Source organism: Tasmannia lanceolata, unplaced genomic scaffold, assembly GCF_043159265.1.
Source record: "Tasmannia lanceolata isolate RefF3 unplaced genomic scaffold, GAP_Taslan_0.1 ptg000037l, whole genome shotgun sequence".
Lineage (NCBI taxonomy): Eukaryota > Viridiplantae > Streptophyta > Magnoliopsida > Canellales > Winteraceae > Tasmannia > Tasmannia lanceolata.
This window is the reverse complement of record NW_027518714.1, coordinates 52,245,651-52,265,980: the sequence shown is the minus strand read 5'-3', so window position 1 is coordinate 52,265,980 and position 20,330 is coordinate 52,245,651. Positions and strand designations below refer to the sequence as shown.

At 38.8% G+C, this 20,330-nt stretch overlaps 1 protein-coding gene across 1 annotated transcript; it reads right to left on the bottom strand.

Annotated features, from left to right (window-relative positions):
* Positions 1-5,620: 5,620 nt before the first annotated feature.
* LOC143860889 (lysine histidine transporter 1-like) lies at positions 5,621-12,155 on the bottom strand. Its single transcript, XM_077371734.1, has 7 exons — positions 11,638-12,155; positions 9,581-9,964; positions 7,088-7,481; positions 6,903-7,008; positions 6,313-6,404; positions 6,045-6,113; positions 5,621-5,943 (listed from the first exon to the last, which is right to left on the bottom strand). Exons 1-7 carry the CDS (start codon positions 11,793-11,795, stop codon positions 5,845-5,847), a joined length of 1,302 nt encoding a protein of 433 aa, XP_077227849.1. The 5' UTR covers positions 11,796-12,155; the 3' UTR covers positions 5,621-5,844.
* Between the last annotated feature and the right edge of the window lie 8,175 nt (positions 12,156-20,330).

The window sequence follows — 20,330 nt, the reverse complement described above, 5'->3', positions numbered from 1 at the left end:
AACCCAGAACCGAACCGAATTTCCATCGGTTCCAGGTTATTAGAACCGGAACCGAACCATATAACTATGGAATCGAACCGAACCGAACCATATGTGCCGGTTCGGTTCGGTTCCTCGGTTCGAACCGGAACCATGTCCACCCCTAAGTCCTGCTATGAGGGCTGAGTCCTGCACAAGGCAAGCGAGGTCAGAAGACCAGACCGGGTTTTACTCCGGACAGGCCCTTCGACACTCAAGTCAGTATGAGCAGGAGTGAAGGGGAGATGTCTAAGAGTTTAGGAAGAGAAGGGATTTTCGCATTACCCATTAGTCTGAGCTTTAGTCCCCTATTTATAAGGAAAATCTGTTGAGGTGTCCTGGACAGGTGTCCAGGACAGGTGGCGGCCTGTGAGAGGCTGGATCTCACCTACTCTGAACAGGTGGCAGCCTGTGAGAGGCTGGGTCTCACCTACTCTGGGACAGGTGGCAGCCTGTGAGAGGCTGAGTCTCGCCTACCCTGGGACAGGTGGCAGCCTGTGAGAGGCTGGTGTTTTCACACCCCATCAGATGATAACATGGAACCCACCACTTAACTTGGAGAGATCATCTTCACATGATTAATCATGTGTATTGGACTCATGACATTCGACTGATAATATTTGATGAAAAGGTTTTATCCATTGCATTATTAAAATAATATACAATGTGAATATATATTGTTTTCATTATATATAGAGAAAAGGGTTCCTACGCTCGAGCGCAGATTGCTTATCTGCGCTCTAGTGCAGGAAACAAGGGTGGGGCAACATTGTTGGGGTGATCCTAAGCTTTCATTTGAGAAGCCCCATCGTGGATGGGGTGTGTACCAAAAATCAACTTTATTTGATTATCATAGGGTGTCCATTTGTGAGGGGTGAAAATGGACAGATACTGTTTGTTTACTAATATGCTCATTTTTTCACCCCACAAATGGACACTCTAAGATGATCCAATAGAGCTGATTTTTGGTGAACACCCTATCCCTAAAAGGGCCTTCCAAATGAATACTTTGGATCCCCCCAACAATGTGGGCCCACCCCTGTGTTTGCACTCGAGCGCAAAAACTCTTTACTCTTATATATATGGGGAACGTTTTCTGTGCGATACCTCAGATAAGTTATTTGAGCAAGAGCTCAAAAAATCATGTGGGCCCACATTGTTTGGATGATCCAAAGCATCCATTTGATAGGCCCTTACATAGATAAGGTGTGCCCAAAAAATCAGCTCCATAGGATCATCCTAACCCTTCGATTTTTGGAGCTTAGAAATGGACAGATTTGTGGAGGTTTATACCCATCCACTTTAACCTCCACAAATCGAAGGGTTACGATAATCCTGTGGAGCAGATTTTTTGTGCACACTCTATCTATCTTTGGACTATCCAAATGAATGCTTTGGATCATCCAAACAATGTGGGCCCATATTTTTTTTGAGCTCTTGCTCAGATAACTTATCTGAGGTTCAGAAAACATTTCCCATATATATATATATATATATATATATATATATATATATATATATATATATATATATATATATATATATAGAGAGAGAGAGAGAGAGAGAGAGAGAGAGAGAGAGGTTCCTGCGCTCGAGTGCAGATAAGCTATCTGCCCTTGAGTACTGGAAACGGGGGTGGGGGTGATCCTAAGCATTCATTTGATAGGCCCCATTATGGATGGGGGGTGTACCAAAAATCAGCTCCATTGGACCATCTTAGGGAGTCCATTTGTGGCGGAGAAAATTGACAGATACTGTTTGTCTACAAATCTGCCCATTTTTCACCCCACAAATGGACACCCTATGGTGATCCAATGGAGCTGATTTTTGGTGGACACCCTATGCATGAAAGGGCTCATCAAATGGAGCTGATTTTTTGGGCACACCCTATCAATGTGAGGGTCTATCAAATAAATGGTTTGGATCACCCAAACAATGTAGGGCCCACTGTATTTTAAGCCGTTGGTGTAGCTAAGTTAGCTACACGTATGTGTAGCTACACTTTTCTCTCTCTCTCTCTCTCTCTATATATATATATATATATATATATATATATATATATATATATATGGTTTGTGAGCTAGAGCTCAGCCTGAGCTAGAGCTCACAAACCATATATCCCATAGTTGTTTGAGTCATCCAATCCATTAGTTTTATAGGTTATAGTTATGGTTATGGTTATGGTTAGGGTTATGGTTATGGTTAGGATTATAGGTTATGGTTAGAGTTATGATTTGTGGAGGTTTAAAATGGATGGCTAGAAATTACGCTCCTATAGATCGAATGGTTTGGATTATGGTATGGAGATGGTTTCTTAGGAACACCCTACTATGTGAGGTGTTATAGAATGAATGGGTTGGATGAGTCAAACAACTATGGGAGATTGGTTATTCTAAGCTCTAGCGCAGGCTGAGCTCTAGCTCACGAACCGCATATATATATATATATATATATATATATATATATATATATATATATATATATATATATATATATATATATATAGAGGAAAATGATTGTATGCTCGACCGTACCTAAGGTTAGGTACGGTAGAGTGCCAAATCACATGGGTCCCACATTTTTTTTTGGTCATCTAAACCATTCATTTGCAAGGCCCCATCATAGATAGGGTGTGTACCAAAAATCAGCACCATTGAATCATCCTAACCCCTCCAAAACTGGAGGGCAAAATGGGCAGATTTGTGGACAAACAGTGTCTGTCCATTTTGACCTCCACAAATGGATGGGTTAGGATGATCCTATGGAGCTGATTTTTGGTATGCATCCTATCTATGATGGGGCCTTGCAAATGAATGGTTTGGGACCCATGTGATTTGGCACTCTACCGTACCTAACCTTAGGTACGGTCGAGCGTACAATCCTTTTCCTTATATATATATATATATATATATATATATATATATATATATATATATATATATATATATATATATATATATATATATATATAGGAAAAGGATTGTGAGCTTGAGCGTTGGAACCTTATGGTGAGCTTGAGCTCTCAAACCAATGAGGCCCACATTGTTAGGATGATCCAAAGCATTCACTAGAAAGGGCCTTACATAGATAGGGTGTGTACAAAAAATCAGCTCCATAGGATCATCCTAACCCATCCATTTGTGGAGGTCAAAATGGACAGACCACAAATCTGCCCATTTTTGCCCTCCACTTTTGGTGGGGTTAGGATGATTCAATGGAGCTGATTTTTGGTACACACCCTATCTATGATAGGGCCTTGCAAATGAATGGTTTGGATCCTCACAGAAATTGTGGGACCCATGTGAATGGTGCACTCAAGCGCACCATTTGGTTCCAACGCTCAAGCGCACGAACATATTCCTCATATATATATATATATATATATATATATATATATATATATATATATATAAATTAATTTGTCAAGTCCAATTGATTAATCAGAACCATTGATAAATAATTACATATGAATAGGGACCAGATAGTGATGCATTATCCATTCCTAATGGCTTATATTGGCATATTGTATGGTGGAGGGAGTTATTTGTAGAACGCTGTAAGAAAGGGACTCATTTTTCTCTTTTTTTCTAATTTTAGTTGGAACCTAAAGAGAGAAATCCCCAAAGGGATGAAAATGTTAGGGGGGCTAGAGTGTTATTTAATGGGAAAGTTCCCACACTTCACCTATCTTATGGGGTTATCCTAGGAGATGAAAGTTTTAGGTGGCCATCATCTCGATTTTTTGTTGGATATTGCCCATGAGAAAAGGTATGAGAGCTAGATGTGAATCTGAAGAGGACAATACACTTGGATTGCTTTGTGAGATACTTTATATACTTATATCTCACATATGTTAGTAAAAATAATGATTTAAACCACTTCAACGAGAAATATAATCTCTCATCTATTTGGTCAACTTTATTGACCCATCACCCATATATCTCCATGGGCTCGACATCTTATGTATCAATGTTTTATAGAGTTTTGAAAGGGTAAAATCTTTTGCAAAATTACTTTGATGAAAAGTTACTGATCATAGACCATTTCAGATATTGTTAGTTGTAGTCCTAGATTTAATAAGTTATAAATTGGAGGTTTTTATAAATATTTTTCACAATATTTTATCACATACAAGCTCCAATCAATGACCAGGTATATGTAGTAAGAGAACTCATCTTTGTCTTGGATTATGGAGATCACTGTGTTCCTGTATTCATCATAGTGGATTCACATAAATGCCTCTTCGTGATGTAGCCAAGCTTGGGTAAACCTCGTTAACAAATCCCAAGTGTGATTGTTCTCTTTTGCTGTGCTTGTTCTATTTCTGGTTTCTGTGATTTTACTTCCTGTCCGAGTTTTCTTGAATCATTGAACCGGTGTACGGTTCCCTAACATTTCGCGGAACAACTGTTGCATGAGAGAGAGCAACCACATAGGCTCGGATTTTGTCTCATTCATTTAAATCATCTGAGGTGGCTGCTCTCTCATGCAACAGCCGTTCGCGAAATGCCTTCTGCAATGGTCCATAGCAAATCCCACATCTCATCTGTGGCGTTTGTTACATAGACGAACTAGATCCATGAAAGAAAAAAATGTGAATGGAAGCATTTTTAGGGTTTTTTGGTAAAAGGGGATGTGATTTTGGAGTCATTTCTGCTAGAAAATGAGGATTAGACATTTTTTTACGACTCTCCAACTAGTGTTTATATTAACTTGAAGCCTCAAAGTTTCCATATGAGCTTAAATTTGTATAATTATAGTAATAATTCATTATAGAGAAACCTTTCTTCTTACTCCCCACCTTTTCCTTGTTTTGATCAATTTTGTTTCGCTTCTGGGAGTCCAATAGTTTCCTGCAAACAGTCACTGGACTTGTAAAAACCTGTAATTTCATCGATGTCGATGAGATACATCCATATGGAAACTACAAAAATGCTAAATACTAGGCTTCTTAACAACATTTCCACTCAAGAAAGTCCAAATAATACATAGCCTAACCCACCTGAATACATAGCCTTCCCTACCCACCTGAATATGGAAACCATCAGAATCTCTACAACCATTCATCAGAAAGAGCTGACTAAGGAACAAAGTGAACCTTGTCATAGTAAAGAGGAGGCAATTAGGGCTGAAACAGAGTACTCCTCCAAAGAAGAGTCGGAAAAGGAAGCTGATGAAGAAGAACACCCCATCAGAAGAAAAACGAAACCCTCCATCAAAGGAAAACTAAATCCCCAGAGGTTCAGAAGCTGCGGAAGAGCCAGAGACCAAGGTATGTTAGCCAGAAGATGAAAGACGCCTTGGATCATTAGTGGCTTAATCATGAGGACCGGCTCTAGATTTCACATTGTTTCTCTATTCTCTTGTTTCTTTTGATTTCAAGGATATCATTATCTTTGTTGTTATACCCCCTTCCTTAGTCAATGTTCTCAGGATTGGGGAGTGGTCATGTTTCTTTCATTGTAATATTTTTCTTTAATTAATATACTGGTAGGGGTCCGCCTAACCCCAGCTTACCGATCAAAAAATAAAATAAAATAAAATAATACATAGCCCCAAACAAACACAAATTCATATTTCCATACTAAACAGAAACAAGTAAAACGAGAGATGCCCTTTAAGAGGTCCTTTAAATTATTTTAAACTGAGATTTCCTTTCTGAAACAGCCCATACGCCCGAATTCCATAAACGAACCAAGAAACTTCCACTCACATACAGATGATTTTAGCAGTAGCTTTACCATTGGCATAATTGTCATCATTTTTCTGGTCTGAATAGTATTTATTAGTTATTACCCATTCACGGCTGTTCGGTCTTATGAAGGATCATGAGAAAAACTTGTAACTGTTGGCTTGAACAATGATTTGCCTTAGTCCACCAATGGGTGATACAATCATCAGCATAAGCCCTAGTATGATGCAAATCTGAAGTGCATAGACAGAATAGATTAGTTGAACATTCCAAAATTAAGTGAACAAGAAACAGAAAAAGATAAAATATCAAGGGTGGTTTTAATTTAACATACCCAATTTATACACCAAGATAAGCTGTATTTTCTAGGCTTGTAGAGAGCAAGCCACATGATGCAAGGGAGCTGTTACAAAAGAAATTTAACAGTCAGACATCAGTGCAATGTATAATGGAAAGGTAAACTGTTTTTTTATGTGTGGGGTGGCTACTCCACTGGGGTGAGTAATAAATATACCAGCATCCTCTTTGTTTTGATAATCTCATTAACATGGGGAAGACAACTTGGGTTCTTATAACTACGAAGATAAGGCACTATGACTTACAAAGTATGTTGTTGGTGCAAATGCAAATCCGCCGAAGAATCCAAGTAGCCCTCCAAAGAAAGGGAAGCTTATAGCAATGAACATTGTAAATGCTGCACACAAAGCATGCAAATAGATACTGAATGAATTCAAGTAATCTTAATGCTTATAAAAAATTCAAAACAGATTAACTGAAGGGAAAGAAAACTGCCAAGGTCGCATTTTTTGGTCCGTCGGACCAGATACGTTATTTGGTCCTTCAACCAGAAATAGAGTGTGGCCCACATTGTTTGGGTGATCCCAACCATTCATCTGATGGGCCCTGACATAGATAGGGCGTGCCCAAAAAATCATCTCCATAGGATCATCCAAACCCTTACATTTGTGGAGGTTTAATAAAATGGACAGATTTAAAACCCGCCCATTTTGACCTCCACAAATCAAGGGTTAGGATGATCCTATGGAGATGATTTTTTTAGCACACCCTATCTATGTAAGGATCCATCAGATGAATGGTTTGGATCACTCAAATAACATGGGCCACGCTGTGTTTCTGGTGACGGACCAGAAACACTTTTTAAAATGGAGTAATTGAAGGGAAAGGAAATTACCAACATATACAGAGCGTGCAATTAAGCGAAGAGTAAAACCGGGTGGGAAATGAAGCTTCTTTACCAGCACAGTTTCTATCATATCAAACACAGGCATGGCATAAATCTGCATCCATTCAAATAAGAAAGAATTAAGATTAAACAATATTAAAGGGAAACACACAAAAAGAGAGAATGAAAAATACCTGATAACTTCCAATTACATGAACAACAACCATCATGTTAGCTGTTGCAATTAGCCATGTTGGTTTTTCTAAGGTGATTAGAATGTTGTCATCAACTGAGTTACCAAAGGCCCAATACCCAATTAGCGCACAAGGGAAGTAGCAGATAGCGACAACGAGGTAGGCTACAACCACACCCTTCCACATGGGCTTCTTAGATGGCTTCTCTGGTGTAGAAGGGATAGTTGCTTGAATTTCCAAAACCACATTGTGCCCTGCAAACGCAAAAGCGACCTCTCCTAGTGCATTAAAAAAGCCAAAAACATTCCCTGCAGTGCTTGAAGATCTATAATCATATTGGACATCAGGTTGCTTTCCTTTATCAACAGATGCTCCCCAAGCAATAGTGGAGTAGCTGTATAAAACAGTCACAGGAATCAGCAAAGCAGAGGCATGATTTTCTGATAATTTAAAACATCTATGACTTGTGGACACGGACAGGAGTGACACATGTCGACATGAACACAGAGTGTCAGCGCAGAAAACTCCCAAAATTTAGAAATGGAGACATGGCTAAAACAAATAGTATATATTAAAAATCTAGAAATGGTGACACGTCCATACACGCGCATACATATAAAATTACTACTCAACTCAGCTCAACTAAGCCTTTGTCCCAAACTAGTTGGAGTGGGCTAATGAATCCTTTAGAAAATTTTCATGAAGAAGGTGAAAGGATCTCCCGGGCTCAAATTGACTAAGTCTAATCCCGACACTAGTTGGGTTCGTCTACATGGATCATTTAAAAAAAAATTACTGATTAATATAAATACGGTATTCATTTAAAAAAAAATCTTAGAATTAATCAACTCTAATCCAAAAATGAAAAACGAGAATAATCAAATAACAACGTATTCATCAATTTTCTAGTTCTTTCTAGTATCCAATATGCAGCGATAAAGGGAGACCAATATGACCGCATGGATATAATATTGGATAAGAGTTTGTTTAGGGTTTTAAATATAGGGAAAGGGATATTACAACAAATATTAGTTAAAGAATAGCTAAAAGAAGTGTTAATAATAAAAGAGGTAAACACAATGTTAAAAAATAGAACCGAATGTCACACTTGGCACAATACAAAAATGTGTAGACGCGCCCACTAAGAAGGGGGGAGTCCGGAATTTACACTTGAGAGGGTTGGATTTTACACTTTGCCTGCATTGGCCTTTTTTTTTTTTTTAGGGGGGGACTAATTACTTAATAATATTAAATAACTGGGCCCCTCTTGTAAAAAGGGATTTTGCAAGTCACTGGCAGGCCGTGGCCACTCACGCGCGCACTATATGTCCCTCCGTCCCTTCCACTAAGTCCGACACTACTAATAGTACATTTAGAAGCTAGTGTCGAAAAGAGTGTCAACATGTGTGGACACACGTGTCGTGTCAGACATTATACAACAAGTGTGTTAGGAATAAATTGAAAGTGTCGACTAAATCATAGAAAAACATAAATAAAAACTATTTTATTTTAATTTAAGAACATAAATGAAGAGTAATGTGCACTTGAAAGTGTTATTGTCCCTGAACAAACAAAATTTACCATACATAAATATCCTTTTTCTTTTAAATTTTAAGAATGAGTATTTGAGCCATGTTATATTGGAATTGAAGGCCTCGGGGCTAATTACTTAATAATATTAAATAACTGGGCCCCATTTGTAAGAAGGAACTTTGCAAGCAACTGGGGGACCATGGCCACCCCTATACTATATATCCCTCCGCCCCTGCCACTAAGTCCAACACTACTAATAGTACATTTAAAAGTGACGAAAGGAGTGTCAACATGTGTGCAACAAGTGTGTCAGCAATAAATTTAAAGTGTCGGCTAAATCATAGAAAAACATAAATAAAAATTATTTTATGATAATTTAAGAACATAAATGAAGAGTAACGGGCACTTGAAAGTGTTATTCTCCCTGAACAAACAAAACTTTACCATACATACATATCCTTTTTTTTTGAATTTTGACAAGGAGTATTTGAGCCATGTTATATTGGAATTCAAGGCCTAGGGGCTGCTAATTACTTAATAATATTAAATAACTGGGCCCCACTTGTAAAAAGGGATTTTGCAAGTCACTGGCAGGCCGTGGCCACCCACACACTATATGTCCCTCTGCCCCCTGCCACTAAGTCCAACACTACTAATAGTACATTTAAAATTGCCGAAAGGACATGTGTGGACACACGTGTCGTGTCAGACACTATGCAACAAGGGTGTTAGCAATACATTCAAAGTGTCAGCTAAATCATAGAAAAACATAAATAAAAAATATTTTATGATAATTTAAGAACATGAATGAAGAGTAATGTGTACTTGAAAGTGTTATCCCCCTGAACAAACAAAACTTTACCATACATACATATCCTTTTTTTGAATTTTAACAATGAGTATTAGAGCCATGTTATATTGGAATTCAAGGCCTAACTGAGAGCAAGGAAAAAAGATTACCTGAGTGACATTACTGCAGCAGCAAGGGATACTCCTGAAATGGAGTTCAAATTTGGCAACTGAGAGAGAAAAAAGTGCACAGATGCAAAGATCATGATGAAATAAGTTAACTTGATATCTTTGCAGTTAGGGCAAACTGTGTCATGAAATTTTTTCAGTGATCTTCCACCAGTAACCATGTACACAATGTTTACGCCTACTTCAACGACCAACTGTTGGGGTACTACAATATACAGTCCAAGCTTCTCGCCAAATGCGTGCTGACCCAGCTCGTGATATCGGTCGAATCGTTTCCCGGGCACCATCTCGTGCATCTCAACCATTTGCCAGAGAGTGTACAAAGTGATAATCCATGATAGAATGAGCACCGCAATACCAGGACCCCTGAAAATGATAACACCAAATTTCAAGTTAATTTCTGTACCAATTTTGAAAAACTGAGACATCACTTATATAGCCAGATGTAATTGCAGAACTGTGTCAAGATTCTAAAATAAGTGAATGTGATTAAATTGTATACTGAGAATTGAAAACGCAATTTCATAACAATAAGGCCATGTTTGTTTAAGATTATGAAAACTGATTGTGAGTCCAAAACAAATTATGGGACTCAAAATTTATTGTAAATTTGAGTCAAAAGTTCTAAAGTTCTAACTCAAAGGCCCTGTTTGTTTTCGATTTTGATAACCGATTGTGAGTCTAAAGGTGATTATTTGACTCAAAATTAAATGTAAATCTGAGTCCAATAATTAGTTTAAGACTCACAATCATTTCTCAAAATTCAAAACAAGCATGGCCTAAATAATAGTCATACGATTAATAGGTGTAGATTAAACAATACAATCTCAAATCCCTATTTAAAAATTAAAGCACCAACAGAAAGCTGACTCAAATCAGGTTTACAATCCATAAAAAAACAACTCTAAATTCATTTTGTAGATGTTTGAATACCCAAATGCAGAATAATCTTGCAACAATTCAATAAACAAGAAACATTACTTCTTTTCTGAAAATTAATAATAATAGTGGCAAACTGTAAAATAAAATAACTTACTGAAGACAAACAGAGCAAACAAAAATTATTTCTGCTATTAACATTAAAAGAGAAGTTTTGTTGAGAGTTAAGACCCCAACTTTCAAACAATATCAAGTCCTCTTCAAAAGATTCTCAGTACCATGTCACTAATAGTTCAAACACCAAATTTCAAAATAGTCATAAAATCATTTTCTTATCTCCAAAAGTGACAATATTTTTATACAGAAGCATCTTGAAAAAGCACAGTATCACTTCTTGTTACGGATAGTTTAGATTTCTGTTAGTTTAGATTTGTTTTCTAGTTGTTTAGGATAAGTAGGAGTCTTACTGATAAGTATTAGCTAGATTAGAGATCTTTTATAAATAACATGTACGCATCCTTTTTTGGGAAATGAAGAAAATTGTATGAGAAAGTGTGTTTTTGCACGGTACGGAGGACGACCCTTCCCTCGAAGTGGGTCAAGAGGCTGATCTTATCTCTGAGAAGATCAAATCCGTTACGAACCGATTTAGGTTCGTAACACTTCTCTACTTAAAAATTATGACTACCCTATTGCAGATCAATATTAATTCCATTTAGAGAACGGAGCAATAGCTTTTTGTGGTGAAGAAATGAGAAGAGTAAGTGCTGTCAAATTGCAAAATGGGATCACTACTCATTATGAAGAACATCCAGTTGCAAAGCAGTCTCTTCTGCGGAGAAAAGTGTACAACTAGGACTATTAAATTGCAAAATGGGATCTACTATTCAATATAAAGAACACCCAATTGCAAAACAGTCTCTTCTGCAAAAGTAAGGAAAAAAAAAAGATCATCTCCAAAGCTCAAACTCGATTCCATCCATATTTCCAATCTAGTATATGTGTTACCAACCCAAATTGGTTAGCAACATGTTTGATCTTCTTAAAGAGCCCACTTCGAGGGAAAGGTCAGTTCTCCTTTCTGTGCAAAAATATAATTTCTGGGATATAATTATCCATTAACTTTTCATTTTTTTTCTTTCTTTTGAGAGCATACGTACCATCCAAGCTGTGACATGGCATAAGGCAAGCTAAGGACTCCTGCTCCAACCATGGCAGTGACATTGTGGAAAGATGAATACCACCATTTTGCGTTCCGAGAAGACGTGATCGGAAGCCACTCATCGATCGCCTTCTGCTTATCCGTTCGCTCGTCCATGTCACACAAGAATGATCAATGGAATGAAAAATCAGTCCCACAACACCAAATTTTACAACAAGTTCAAATTCCACAAAATTTGAACCCGGAATATAACAACCCCTTGGCTGCAAACTGGTGTCTGATGACTAAAAAAGAAGAAAATCACAAGCCTTTTAATGAGATAACACATAAAAGGTAACTAATTTGACAATCTTGAGCAATATCTAAATCTCTCAGAGGAGAAAGGCAATGAATATAACAAGGTAGAACTTGGTATTCTCTAGGCCTGGTTTAGATGCCAAGGATCCTAAAAACTTGGAACATTGGGTGGAAATTTACCAAATAAACACGTTGGGTTTTAATATGAGATGGTGTTTTCTGTTTTTGGAAGGAAAACTTCTATTTTTGCACCAAAATTAAATACTCCCAGCGTGCTGTGAGTTGTACTTGTAAGTTGTAATTAACCAAAAGGTTTTAAATTTCTGTTTCGGTATGCATTTCGGACCCAGCGAAACCGAAATTTCGGTGACGAAATCCAGTATTCCGCATTAAAAACAATATTATAGTAAACATAAAATTTCGGTCGAAATTCCCGAAATTTCGGCAAAGATACTTTTTATTTAAAAAAACCGAAATTAGGTTTTACTATTAAATCAAAATGGGAATTTTTTCCCTCTTTTATAGGGTTTCCTAACAAAATTAGGGGTAGTTTTGCCATTCAAGTGATAAAAAGAGCCAAAAATGAAGGAACGTGATTGCTAATAGCCTATTTTTTAGGGCATCCCATACCCACTATGAGATTTTATAGTAAAGCCGGTAATTTGAAAAGAAGATCCACACCTCAAGGGATAAAATCTCGCCCCCTAAAACGGATAAAATCTCTCTCCCACCTAACGCCAAATCAAAGTAAAAAATGAAAAAGAGAAGGGTGTATTTATCAAAAAGAGGCAGTGATTATGTGGGGCCCACTAGCTTGTGCAATAAAATAGTGACGGTAAAAATAGATGGTCAGGATCGTTTGTAAATGGCCCATGGGCCCCACTTGATAGGAGAAATTTTCATATATGTTTTCTTATCTAGTTATCATGTTATGAAAGTGGGCCCACTAGATCCCTCATGGACTAAAAGCCAAAATGGGCCCGGTTTTATCCCTCCAGCCCACAACTAAAATAACGTTTGGAGTGTCGGAATCAAGATTGAGAATCGGTATCCTATTCTTATTCCTATTTGGATTACCTTGAAAAGGGAATGGAAAAATTAAAATAAAAAAATCAATTCAACAAAGAATTTAAATAAAAAATTTCGTTCCAACTAGGGTGGAATCAGAATACCACCTTCCGGGGCTGGAAACAGATTCCAACATTTTTCCACTTTTAATTCGGCCTTGGTTATTTCAACCCCATGATTCCATTTATTTTTATTATTTTGAACCAAATGCCAGAATCAGAATATAATACGGATTCCAACACTTGATTCCGGCAATCTAGACCATGGTTTAAAATTTCGGTTTCGGTAACCGTTTCGGACCCCACTGAACACCGAAATTTGGCGAAATCCGAAATTTGGTAATTTGGTTTGAAATTTCGGATCGAAATTTCGCCAGAAATTTTGTAACACTTTAAAAAAATAAAAATAATGGCATTTAAACAAAATTTCGGACCGAAATCCGAAATTTCGGTAAATGGCGAAAAATGAAAATTTGGAAAATTTCTGTTTCGGTCCCTAACAAAATCTGAAATTTCGGATTTCGGTCGAAATTTAAAACCATGATCTAAATACACTCTTAATATGGTAAGTGATATAATTGGCCCCATTTTCTTCTCTATGCCACCCTCTAGTGTATTTATGACCACCCTTTTAGACCGGTGGCTGAAGGAAGAAAAAGGGGTGAATATAACATTTCCCTGTTAAAATTCAATCGTTTTAGTGGGCCCCATATGAAACCTATACTTCCCAAACAACAAATGAGTGGGCCCACCAGTTAAACCGTTTTCGATAAATCAATTTTGTATTTATTATAAAAATCATAAAATTTAATAGAAAAACATGAAAATCAGTAGAGAAATGTGAAAATATGAATGCTATATAATAAATTCCAATGTGGGCCACAATTTTCAAAGCTTTTTGCTTCTATTTCTCAGTAGAATTGAATATTTTTCATTTGTGATGTTTTATATTGCACACTCAAAATATAGTCATAATTCATTATAGAGAAATCTCTCTTCTTACTCTCCACCTTTTACTTGTTTTAATCAATTTTGTTTACTTCCTCTTTTTTTTTTTTGATGGGCAAGCTGGGGTTAGGCAGACCCCTACCAGATATATTAAGAAAAAAGCATATTACAATCTTTCATAGAGGGGCCCCAAAGAATCCGAGGACAAGACCTCTACAAGGGAGGGGGATAGAAAATTAGGGGGGAGATTATCACCCTTACAAAAATATTGTTTAGAAAGGATGTCTGCTACTGCATTTCCTTCTCTCCAAATATGGGAAATTTTCCAAGAGTTTAGATTTCTGAGCTTACTGTAGATCATGGCAAGAGTTTGGAATTTCCTCCAAGGGCAAGCTTGGGTGCCTTCGATCACTTTGACGGCATGGATTGAGTCAGATTCAATCCATAAGCTGCGGATGCTGAGATTCTCTGCTAGATTTAGACCGTAAAGGATGGCTTCGATCTCCAAGTGATGAATAGCTTCAGGGGGACGATTTCCGAGAACAGGCCAATGGGACAGCTGGGATTGTCTCTAATAAGGCCCCCAACAGATCCAGAGTTGTCCATGAGGGATGCATCAGTATTAAGTTTATGGTGGCTGAGGTCGTGGGGGATCCATCGACAGAATTTTGAGGTTTTGGGTTGCTGGAAAACTGGGAGTGACAAGTTTGCAGCAATTTTGGAGCTGGCCTCGGTGGGTGAGTCTGAAAGCCTAAGGAACAATATTTTTGTGCGAGAGGTCGAGAGAATTCGCTTGAGGAGATCCTGCTTGTGAGAACATTTTTCATTATGGATTCTAGCGTTCCTCTCACACCAAATGTGATAGATAGAGGAAGCAAAGAGAATTCTAACAGAGATTGCAGCTTGTCCTTTACCTGGGAAGGAGGATCGAAGCCATAATTCTTCTTCGCCTAAACTTTTCTTCTGTTTTTTTCTCTTGGAGATTCTCCAAAGCACCAATCTCCAAATCCAGGCGGAGTAGGAGCAAGAGAAGAACAGGTGATCTCTGGTTTCAGGTTCGGCGTGACAAAGAGGACATCTAAGATCGTCTTGGCCATTTAGGAAGGGAAGGCGATCTCTTGTGCATAATTTGTTTTTAATTGCTTGCCAAGCGATGAAACTATGATGCGGTATGTTACTAGGGAACCATATAGAAGAAGACCAATCGACTTTGGCTTTTTGAGATCTGATGGTATTCCAAGCTGATTTTACAGTGAAGAAACCATCATTTGTTGGTTTCCAAATTGGACGATCAGAGGAGGTCTGAGAGAAAATAGCATCAGAAGTGATTTGTTTCAGCTCTCTGAGGTATGATTCTGATTGAATGGAGTTCCATTTTCCAGACTCAATTACATCCTTAACAGAGAAATTGCTCGGAATAACATTGAGGATGGGGCCCATGGAAGGTTGAGAAATAATGACACCAGAAGGGACCCAAGGTTGAAACCAGAAGTTTATGGTAGCACCATCACCCACAGCATAGCAGAAATGGGGCCTAGCATCTTCACGAGCTTTTAGGATACTCCGGATAGCCCAAGATGGGTTGCGGGGCATCTTGATAAGCCAAAAATTCCAATTTCTAATATATTTTGCATTGAACCAGTGATTCCAGGGAGTGTTTCTGTTCTGGGTTATGTTCCATACATGCTTGATTTGGAATGCTCTGTTTATATCTGAGAGGGATCTCAAGCCAGCTCCACCTTCTTCTTTGGGAGTGCAAATGTCACTCCATGGCAGAGGATGGTATTTCTTCTGTGCATTGCAACCACACCAAATAAAATTTCTGAATATATTTTCAATATCGTTGAGGGTCGCTTTTGGAATGTGAAAGGAAGCCGACCGGTAAATTTGAAATGAGTTCAAGACGGATTTCACCAGCTCAATACGCCCAACTCTAGAGAGAAGTTTACTGGACCAGGGAAGAATTCTTTTGTTAACTTTGTCAATCAAAGGCTTGCAATCTTTTGAGGTTAACCTGGATGTAACTAATGGGAGCCCCAGGTATTTGATTGGAAGGTTGCCTTCCAACATGTTGAGAAAAGTGCAGATCGAGCCTTTCGGATTGTTATCTGTTCCAGAGAAGAAAATTTCTGGTTTAGATGGGTTAACTTCAAGACCCGAGCAGGCTTTGAATACATTAATGCAATCTAGAAGGCCTCTTGCATCAACAATAGCAGCCTTAGTGAAGACCATAACATCATTTGCAAAAAAAAATATGTGTTATAGAAACATATTCTTTGCAGAAAGGGGTGGTAATCGTTCCCAGGGATGAAGCTGAGAGTAAGATGCAGGAGAACATCTCCATCACGATACAAAAGAGAAGAGGGGAGAGGGGGTCGCCCTGATGGAGGCCATTGGAGGATTGGAAGAAGCCTACAGGAGAGCCATTTATAAGAACCGAGAAGGAGGGGGTGGATATGCATTGGAATATCCACCCACACCAAGTCTCATTAAAGCCAATTTTCTTCATGAAGGAAAGTAGGGAATCGAATTTAATACTATCAAAGGCTTTTTTAAGATCCATTTTGATGCACATGGCGTTTTTTAGAATGTTTCGATGGAAGTTATGGCAGAGATCATGGGTTAAAAAGATATTGTCCTGGATGAGCCTACCTTTCACAAAAGCTGATTGAGAGGGGCTGATGATTTTGTCCATGAGAGGCTTCAATCTATTGGCTATAAGCTTTGAAATTATCTTATAAATGAAGTTGCAAAGGAAAATTGGTCTGAATTTATCAGGGGAAGAGGCCTCAGGGCATTTTTGGAATGAGAGCTATAAATGTAGAATTTATTTCTGGAAGGAGCTTGCTAGTCTTGAAGAAGTGAAGGATGGCTCTTGTGAGGTCTGAGCCTATCACTTACCAAAAAGCTTTGAAGAATTCCCCGTTGAAACCATCTGGGCCGGGGGCTTTGTTTCCATCCATGGAGAAAACAGTAGATTTGATTTCATCAAGGGAGAATGGTCTGGTGAGGAAATCAGCTTCTTCAGAGGAGATATGGTTTTTCAGGTCAGGGGTAGGTGGGGAAGAGAATCTGTTAGTACTCTGGGAATTGAGAAGCTGGTAAAAGAAGTCCGTGAAGGATTTAGCAATCTGGGCTTGGTCGGTTGAAACTTCCCCATTAGGGTTGCTGATGCCATGAATAGAGTTCAGGTTTCTTCTGGCTTTTATAGCGGAGTGGAAGAATTGAGAGTTGGAATCGCCCAAAGTTAGCCATTGAATCCTTGATTTTTGTCTGTACAGGGATTCCTCTTTATTAGCCATAGAGATGTAGTCAGCTTTGATTTGAGATTCTTCAATTCTGAGCTCTCGATCAAGAGGATTAGTAGCCAACCTATTTTGGATGTCTTCTAGCTTGATTAAGAGGCGGGGAGCTTCAAAATCGATGCGGCCGAAGACATTTGCATTCCAGATCTTTATGAGTCTTTTAACTTCCTTTAGCTTCTTGGTCATGATGAACATCGGATTGCCATTAATCTCTACTGACCAAGCTCTTTCAACAAGTTCCAAAAGGGAGTCCTCATCAAGCCAGGCATTAATGAATCTAAAAGGCTTTTTACCAGAGGGGGAGGGGGGGTATCATCTGCACGATGATAGGAGAATGGTCTGAAAGACCCGGGGCTTTATAATCCGCAAAGGAAGTGGGGAATTTGCAGAGCCACTCAATGTTTACAAGAGCCCTATCAAGCCTTCTGAGTTTGATTTCAGTGGTCTTTGCACTATTATTCCAAGAGAGAGTTTGGCCAACTGATTGCAGATCTGTGAGAGAACAATTGTCAATGCAACGATTGAAATCTTCCAGGTCTGAGTTAATTGGGTCAGCACCACCAAGTCTCTCATCAAGGAATCTGGTGGTATTGAAATCACCAAGAACAATCCATGGGTCAAGGGTCTGAAGGTAAAGATTCTGGAGATCATGCCATAGGGGGGTTCTTTCCTGACCCGTATTACGGGCATAAACAACAGTGAGGTAGAACTGAGATTGGGTTTGGATTAGAGTTACTTCAGCATGCACAAATTGGGCGGATTCACTTCTGATGATAACTTTGACGATAAGGGGGTTCCAAATCAACCAGATTCTGCCTCTGATAGTATGGAGGTAATTAGCATGGTAGCTCCAACAATTGTTGATGTCGAAAACACATTTTACAAACGAAGGCTGATGAACCTTAGTCTCAAGAAAACAAAACAGGGGAAGGTTGTGAGTATGGATGAGCCGACTGATGTCTTCCTTTTTGGAGTGGGAGGCAATCCCCCTAACATTCCATACTGCTAGATTTGACATTGGAGGAGATGGGAGAAGAGTCACAGGCAATAGCCAAGATGGGGTCCTCTGAATTGAGAGTTTCTTCATGGGAATCATCTTCAAAAGGTTCATCTTCATGGATGTCTACTTCAGCTTCAGCAAGAATAGCATACGGGTTGAACAAAACGATGCTCCTTTGATGGCTATCTATTGTTGGGTTGGTTGCAGGTATGGTAGGATTTCCTGGATCTGCACTATGAATTTCGTCACCATTTTTTGAAGAGGCGGGGAGTTTTCCTGCAGGGAGATTTGTAGGGGTTCCTACATCATGATTGATCTGCCAGCAGGATTCTGATATAGGGTTAATAATAACCTTTTCAGGGATTGGGGCCTGGTTTGGAATGGGTCTCCATTCTTTCTTTTTGATCTTTCCAGTTGGAGGGGGATGGGATTTCGGGCAAGAGGAGTTTGAGTGGTTGAAAGTTTTGCATTCACTACAGGATTGAGGCCTCCATTCATATTCCACTTTTTGATAGGTAGTACCTAGAGAGGTCTTTATTTCAATCTGATCAGGGAGATCTATTCCTGCTTCTACTTCTATACAAACCCTTGCATAGCTGGGCCTAGTGTTCGAGTTCAAGATCCGGAGACCATCTCCGAAGCACAAGTGGACGCCCACCAAAGCTATAGTTTCCGTCTTCTAGAATCGATTCACAATCTTCCGACAAGTTGAATTGGAAGAGGAAAAAACCTCGATGAAGATTGAACATCTCGAACTCACCCTTGAGTTTCCAGCTTCTGCTTAGGTGGGCTTTTAAGGCCACAAAGTAAGGTCGTTTACCCATTAGATAGCCAACGAGGGAATGTTGCCATTTACGATCATTTTCCTCCAGTTCTTCGTCCTCAAAATCAAGGTCAGAATCGGGCTTTTGCTCAGTGGAATAGCTTAGTTTGGAGCTTATACCAACTGATTTATTTTCAAATAGGAAACTCCATGAGTTTTCTTTTCTTTTTGGGGCATGGTTATTTCCTTGATCTGCAGATTCATGGCTGTTTTTGGAAGAAGACAGTTGTGGCCAGTTTTCTTCAGACTTGTTTTCCCCCCCAAAGTTAGAATTTGAAATTTGGAGAGAAGAAGCTTCATTTGGTGGTCCCAAGAAATTAGGATGGTCTTCATTCGAGAAGGCCAATTGTTGACCACGGCCTATGCAGCTAGGTTCAAATTTTCCAGCAGCAATGAGGTGGGGATTTAGAACAGGTGAGTTACTAGAAGGGCTAAGGTTTAACCCACGGGCATTAACCGGGTAAGGAGTGTGACCAACCAGTTGGTGTACTGAATCGATCTGAGATATCCTTACATTGACCAACCCAACTGGACTTTCCTTTTCTAGGGAGCTAGAAGAACAGGGTACCTCAATCAGATTAGAGAACTTTTTGTTTGAGGAAGTCATCTTCAACCTCGCCTCCTCCCTCATTTCTGTGGGAGATTTGTGGACAATAGGATCCACACGGGATATGAAATTTTGTTTCGCTCCTGCAAACAGTCCTTGGACTTATAGAAACCTGTAATTTCATTGATTAGAATCTCTACAACCATCCATCAGAAAGAGCTGACTAAGGAACAAAGTGAACCTTGTCATAGTAAAGAGGAGGCAATTAGGGCTGAAACAGAGTACTCCTCCAAAGAAGAGTAGGAAAAGGCAGCTGATGAAGAAGAACACCCCCATCAGAAGAAAAAAGAAACCCTCCATCAAAGGAAAACTAAATCCCCAAAGGTTCAGAAGCTGCGGAAGAGCCAGAGACCAAGGTATGTTAGCCAGAAGATGAAAGACGCCTTGGATCATTAGTGGCTTTAATCATGAGGACCGGCTCTAGATTTCACATGGTCTCTCTATTCTCTTGCTTGTTTTGATTTCAAGGATATCATTATCTTTGTTGTTATACCCCCTTCCTTAGTCATTGTTCTCAGGATTGGGGAGTGGTCGTGTTTCTTTGATTGCAATATTTTTCTTTAATTAATACACTGGTAGGGTTCCGCCTAACCCCAACTTACCGATAAAAAAAAAATAAAAAAAATAATACATAGCCCCAAACA